This window comes from Macrobrachium rosenbergii, chromosome 44 (assembly GCF_040412425.1).
Source record: "Macrobrachium rosenbergii isolate ZJJX-2024 chromosome 44, ASM4041242v1, whole genome shotgun sequence".
In the NCBI taxonomy this organism is placed as follows: Eukaryota; Metazoa; Arthropoda; class Malacostraca; order Decapoda; family Palaemonidae; genus Macrobrachium; species Macrobrachium rosenbergii.
The window spans coordinates 47,381,223-47,388,879 of NC_089784.1; the positions used below are offsets into that span (position 1 = coordinate 47,381,223).

Below are 7,657 nucleotides of genomic sequence, written 5' to 3' on the forward strand. Positions count from 1 at the left end.
ATGTCCCATCCCTTCCCCCTCCCCTTTCTCCTTCTCCTTCCCCTCCCCTTCCCCACCCGCTCCCCCTCTCCATTTTCTCCCTCCATACCCTCTCCTCCTTCCATCCCCCCTCCCCCTTCCACCATCCCCCTTCCATCCCCTCCTTCCACCACCGCCCCTTCACATCCTCCCCCTTCCACCACCGCCCCTTCACATCCCCTCCTTTCCCCTTCACATTCCCTCCCTTCCCCGTCCTTCCCATCCTCATCCCCTCCATCTCCTTCCCTTCACATCCCCTCCTTCACATTCCCTGCCTTCCCCCTCCTACCCTCCCCTTCCCATCCTCATCCCCTCCATCTCCTTCCCTTCACATCCCCTCCCCTTCACATTCCCTGCCCTTCCCCCTCCTACCCCTCCCCTTCCCATCCTCATCCCCCTCCATCTCCTTCCCTTCACATCCCCTCCCCTTCCCCTCCTACCCCTCCCCTTCACATCCCCTCCCCTTCCCCTCCCATCCCCTCCCCTTCACATATCCTCCTTCCCCTCACATCCCCTCCTCCCTCCCCTTCCCCTCCTACTCCTCCTCCTCCCATCCCCTCTCTCCCTTTCGCTCTTCCCTCCACTCCCCCTTCCCTACTCCGTCCATCCTCCCTCCACTCCCCTTCCCTACCCCGTCCATCCTCCCCTCCACTCCCCTTCCCTTCCCCTCCCCTTTCCTGGCATCCTTTCCCATCCCTCTTCCCTCCCCCTCCCCACCTTCCCTCTTCCAAATCCATGTTTTATGATGTTTGTGCATGACCGGAAGGTAAACAGGGTTGGTCGTAGAATTTTGCTGACTATTATTTGTTGGGCTAATTTAGCATAATTATGGGAATGGTATGATATGGATATGGGTATGGGTATGGAATGGATATGGCCATGGGTATAGGTATGGGTATGGTAAGGATATGGGTATCAGTATCGATACGAGTACAAGTATTGGTATGGGTATGGTACAGGTATGGGTATGAGTATGGGTGTGTGTATGGGTATCAGTATGGATATGGTATGGGTATGGTATGGATACGGGTATGGGAATTGGTAAGGAACAGATATGGGTATTGTAGGTACATGAAAGACATGTTCAATATGATGTATGAACCTTTACATATATATATATATATATATATATATATATATATATATATATATATATATATATATATATATATATATATATATATATATATATATATATATATATATATATATATATATATATATATATATATATATATATGCATTACGGTTTTATGTTTCATGTCCATTTACAGTATATACCTCTCTAACGTATTAAATGTACGTGATTTCAATATATGTGTCATGTACGATATGTAATGACTGAACCTTGTCCGTCTGGCAGTAATGTTTCGCCAGTACGGGACCGCTCTGTTTTCCCTCATAAGCACATCATTTGCACCTCTGTGAATTTGTCAACTCCACTAGACATTAAGAGCCTACTTTTTATATTTCGGCGTTTCCTTCAGTCCCAACCTTTAGTGATAAGGATGACACATTGAATACACACATGGCGCAGTGAACTGAAGTGTCAGTGAAGTTTTTTATTGAAGAGGATTTTCTGCAAGTGCACGGCTTCCGACGCCATTAATCATCGACGCTGTTGTTTGTGCTGTTTCCCGCCTCCACCCAGTTTTTCAGTGTGGATTTACTGTGCTTTAAGTGTACAGTGATCAGTGGTTCATGAGTGAAGTGTTGTGCAAAGTGTCGTGTCGTTCTAGTGTCCTTTTTTGCTTTCGTGCTTTCATATAGGACTGTGACATGCAAAACCCTTGCTGCTACCCCAAGTGAGAGCGCTTGGCCATACATCGAGTGTCCTCAGTTGTTTCCGGGTAACTAAGTGACCGATGAGTCTCAGCATCAGTGGCGATTCTACCCCTCAAAAAGTGGGGGGGGGGCAACTCTGGGGCAAAGATAATTGTTGAGTGGGCATCATAGGAAAGGTGACTGTAAAAATTATTACAATTTTGGAAACATTTTGAAACTCATGGAGGAATGAATTTGACTAAAGGTCAAGGTTCATATAGAATTTTGTTTGATTCCTAAGCAAAACTAACTGTAAAGCATCCATCTGATATTTTACCTGACTTGCATGATATGAAAATTTAACATTCAAAACTATATACAGTTCCAAACAATACGCAAACATTAAAGAATGGATAGTATGTATAAATATAATAAACATTTGAACCGAATAATGAAATGTAGTAACTATATGAAATGAACAGATACGCATGGGGCATGTCATGACAATTCTGAAAAGGTTGTTTGACATTCGAAACTATATACGATCCCAACCAATATGCAATTTATTAAAGAATGTTAAGTTTGTGTAATACACATTTGCACAACTTAAAGAAAGGCATTAACTAATGAAACGAACAGACAGATATGGACCATGCCATGACCATTCTGAAAATGCTGGTTTGACATTCAAAACTATATGCAATCCCAAACAATATGCAATTATTAAAGAATGGCAAGTTTGTATCATATAATGCACAGTTGAACAAAGTAAGGAAAGGTACCGTATTAATTAATGAAATGAACAGACAGATATGAGGCTTATCATGAAAATTCTCAAAATGTTTCGACATTCAAAACTATATACAATTCATAACAATATGCAATTATTAAAGAGTGGTAAGTTTTCATAATATACATTTGAACACAAAACAGATATGGACCATTTCGGGACAATTCTCAAAATGTTTAGTGCAGTTTGATTCTACGACTATCATGTCGGCTGTCAAACTCATCTACAAAACTATCCAAGTCAATACTCTTAGCCCGTTTACTTTCATTTGATAATAATGCAGTGTTACTTAGTCTCTCACTAGTCATTGAATTTCTAAGAAATGTTTTTACTATTTTCATTTTGGAAAAACTTCCTTCACAAGAAACACTAGTAACAGGAAGTGTTACAGCTATCAATAGTAACCTGTATAAGCAATCAAAGGCAGATTTGTATGGATGAATAAATGACAAAAACTCCACCAATGATGTAGGTGGCTGAGGTTCTTTTTCTGGGGCAATTTCTTAATTAAAGGTAGCTCGTGTTTTAAATCACTTTGATTAACTGAATATGATAAAGGAAATGACTTCAAGCCATCCTCATGTAAGAACGTCTGTCCTGCAGGACAGAGAGCTGAAATGCCAAAGAAGATCAAACATGAATCGTTGGAAAAACGACGATCTAATTCACTATTTAAACAGTCTAGGACTTCATACAAGATTGTGACGTGTTGTGGATGACTTGGCTCCACAGCCCTCTGGCCAGTTGTTTCCAGCATGATAAAATCACGGAGCTGTCGAGGTTTTCTGGAACGTTTTCTTGTCACTGTTGGTGAAATGTCACATTTTTTACAGAGTTCGTCAACCCTATTAGAGTAATTCTCAACTAAGTTGGAGTTTCTTACATCAGTTAAATCTTCACGAAGTCAAGAAATAAGTTTAGCTGCTTTTCCAAGGTATGCCTGTTTGTCCTGCAGCTGCTGAGATACTTTATTTATTTTTCCCAGAATTTCAGAGAAAAACTGCAATAAACAAACAAATTCTGCATCCATCTGAGCGAAGTAAACCTCTAGCAGACACAGCTCGAGCTCCAGTAACATCTGCAGAAGTCTCCTTCAAGAGTCTTATAATACATTCCAGACGTAATAAAGCATTTTCACAGGAGGAAGCCCGAAACCACCAGCGAGTATTATTGAGATGCTGAAGTTCTCGAATTTGTTCTTCAGGGAACATTTCGCGTTGTATAGAACTGAACTTCTCATGAACCACTGCATTACTAGCAAAGGTACAGAGTTCTTCAAGAAGACTGAAAAATTCAGATGCTTGTGGTACATTCTTTGCATCACTTGTCAAAACCAAATTGAGCTTATGACCATAACAATGAACATAATAAGCAAAAGGTGCTTTCTCTTTTATACGTTTCTGAACGCCACTAATTCCTCCACTCATGACTGATGCTCCATCAAATCCCAAGCCAACAAGAGAAGATTTATAGTCTTAAGCCTAATTTTTCTAAAGTTTTCAGTATTATGTCTGTGATATATGCAACATCCAATGAAGACATGGGAGTGAATGAAATAAAACATTCCTGAATACAGTGTGAGATTTCATCGTAAATCGTACTACTAGTGCTAATTGCTCAGTTTTGCTCACATCCTTGACTTCATCGGCTTGAACAGAAAAGTAATGGCAGGATTTTATGTTTTCAGCTATTTCTTCCCTCAAAATTGATGTAAATGTATCAGTCATCTCATTTTGTATTGCAGAACTGGTGTACTTCTCATTTTTGGAACACTTTTGACACGTTTAGCTATAACAGGACCATGTTTGGCAATGAATCTAAGAAGTGTACGGATATTTCCTGGATTTTGTTCATCGTCACCTTCTCTGTGACCTCTTTGTGCTATATTTTGTGTTACTGCCAGGAGTATAATCTCACCAAGAGTTTTTATGTAATGACGATTTTCACGGACTTTCTTCTGATAGCCCTCACTTATACTCTGTTTAATGGATGTTTTATCAGTTTTATTGTGTTGGTAGTCAATCCACTCAGTTAGGAGGATTTGTGGATATATGAGCTCAGGTGCTTTGCAATGGCCCCATCTTTTCCTTGTGCCTTTTTCCATCGTCTAAAGCCACTCTTTACAAATGCATCGTCTGCATTGCCATAAGAAGGTGATGCAAAGTGCCTACAAGCAAAACAGAACATTGCATCACGTTCTTAAGAGTACTCAGCCCAATCATATTTATCAAACCAAGCACCAACAAATGACCGGGCAGTGGTATTTCCTTCACTATGCTTAGGATACTCCTTTAAACGTGGTTGAACAGGTTTAGAACTAGCAGAGATAGAGATATCAGCTGGTGTAATGTCTTCCTTCTTTTTCTGTATCTGACATGGCAGTGCACTATGCACTGTGACCTTTGCAGTAGTTTCAGCATCAGAATCCCCTTTTGATTTTTTTGTCGAAGACTCTTCAGATTCACTCTTCTCTGTTGCACTACATTTCTGAATAGTAATGAACTTATCCATAATGCCTTGTACATATCAGTAGACATCTATAACAAAATTTTACCTTATAGTTCAACTTGATTGAATACAAACTCAAATAGGTTTCATCATGAAATTGATAAAAGCAAAAGAACAACTATAAGACAAAAGAAAAGATTGATTGATTGTTCCCCAAAATATAAGTAAAAGTTGAGGATTTGACTAGTCGGTAAACGGTAATAATACATATTTATTAAGAAATATCATATTATTGTTTGTTTATTTGCAATTTTTATATTGCTAGGAACCAACTGGACATTCCCCTTATATTTGGAAAAATCTGCCAGATTATGCAATCTGGACCTTGATCTTGATTAGCCTATGATAGGCTAAAGTTAGCCTAGGCTAATTAGGAAGGCTAAGTTGTACAGTATTGTGTATATAATGATAATTAATGAATCATAATATGCCTACCTATTCCCTAAATGTCTTCTGTGACAGTAACATATGCAACAGATACCTCTTAGGCAGCCTAACCAAAATGTTTACTTCTTTGCCAAATATCAAAACATGTATATGTTTACAAACGAGCAAGGAACTCAGAAAGGCTCCGAGGCTTCCTTGTATTTGCTGATGCACTTCAGACTTGAACAAGCCACAGAGCTATAAATAAAAAAAACTCTAATCTACCATAAACATTGCTCGGGACTGTCAACATGTATGTTAGGGACAATTACTAATATCGATTACATTATGCAATGGTACATGGGTGCAGCAGTTATGATGGAAGCAGGCCTTTGTAATATTTACATTAAACTTGGAGTTTTCACCTACACTTTCATGGCATGCTCCAGCGAATACAGTTACTGTGGTAACTTTGAGGTGTTGAAGTCGAATAATCAAAATACCTTAATTTCTTATTTCTTAACAGATATACATTTATCTTTATTTCAAGTGATGTATGAATTATAGATACAAAATACATCAAAATGGAGAGTTTTGTTAGTTTGATATGCAGCATAAGATAGTAACATTCATAATTGCAGTAATATGTGTGACACTGTGATAGTGTTAAAGAAAACTTTTAGTTTTTATAGCCTCATGGTGTCACGGGAGAGTTTTTCCCCCTCCACTACATTAGGATACGATAATAACAATACTACTATACAGTATGCACTGTCGTCAGTCTTCTTGCCTGGAGACAGGGGTTGGAGAATGGTACCGTGTCATAGTTGACAGGGTGGGTGTGAAAACTACTGACGTTTACGCTGCCTGGGAATTAGAGTAGGCCTGTCCTTCCTGCTATTACATGATACTCCCTGGGTGTATGGGTCTTATTACTGATGAGGCCAGGTGATGTCTTCCCACTGGGAAATAATTGAAGCGCTGATTCCCATCTAAGGTGGTAAAGGTAAGATGGTGTTGAAGAAAATCCCTGGTACTCAGTTCCTTTCTTTATTACTCATTACATCATGCCAAATTCTCCTAGGCTTAGCCTCCTGGACTTGGTTAATTTACATGTTCTTCAGAACTCCTGGACTAGGTTAATTTACATTAAACTTCCGAACTCCTGGACTAGGTTAAGTTACATATGCGTCAGAACTCCTGGACTAGATCCCTGGAAATATTCCTTTTATTTAATTTTGATTTTAAGAAAAACAACATATGTGAGTAGCTTAATACAACAAAAAAATAACTCTTTATACTGAGAGACCTCAAAAAAATATATCAACTACCTACTAGGGAATTGCTTTACCTTCATAATAGGATAAGTATCAAACGTGGAGCAGCCCTGGAATCAATTAATTCACAATAAGGTGCAAACCATTTGATACCCTACTCCACGCAGTACTAAACATTTGTACAAAATATATGTCATTGGATAAGGCTACCTGAAAGATTTCTGAGAAACAATTAAACTAAAATGAGGTAAAACTAGGCTAAGGTGCCTTTTAACAGGATATAGTCTAGGCTAGGCCTCTTCAGAAATCGTTAAGGATAGCCTATGCAAAGTTTACATGGCTGATTTTTGACTAGGTTACAATAGGCCACAGTCTAATGTTAGGTTAGTTTAATGAGGGTATAGGCTAAGTCCTATGTAATTAAGTTTTCATGAACTTTTATATATATAGCCTAAGCTATTTGTAATAAAAATAGTCATAATTCCTCATTCAAACAGGATATATATATATATATATATATATATATATATATATATATATATATATATATATATATATATATATATATATATACAGTATATATATACATATATATATATATATATATATATATATATATTAGTCTAGGGTAGGCCTTCTTAAATTACTGTATAGCCTAGTCTAAGATCGTGATATGGCAGTGGAAACTTCCATGAGGAGGTAGGGGTAAACCCAAGATACCCTGTCGGACGGCCATTTTGTGGCATATATATTTTGGCACTGGTATCTACAAAAACTTTTATAAAAAAAATATTTATAACTATCTTTTTCTAACGTTTTACAACCCTATCAAATGCTAAGTTACAACTCAAACTAACACAGCAAAATATCATGACAACTAATGAATGTGAAGAATATTTCACCACAAGTAAGATTTTCCATGTTAAGGCGTTGC

General features: G+C 38.2%; 1 protein-coding gene across 1 annotated transcript; it reads left to right on the forward strand.

Moving 5' to 3' along the window:
• LOC136829627 (uncharacterized) lies at window positions 1-777 on the forward strand. The gene has a single exon (XM_067088476.1). The coding sequence runs from the start codon at window positions 1-3 to the stop codon at window positions 775-777; it is 777 nt and encodes a 258-aa protein (XP_066944577.1).
• The last annotated feature ends 6,880 nt before the right edge of the window (window positions 778-7,657 follow it).

What these genes read in the sequence shown, in the direction of transcription:
- LOC136829627 (XM_067088476.1), top strand. Translation starts at nt 1, where the DNA reads ATGTCCCATCCCTTCCCCCTCCCCTTTCTCCTTCTCCTTCCCCTCCCC.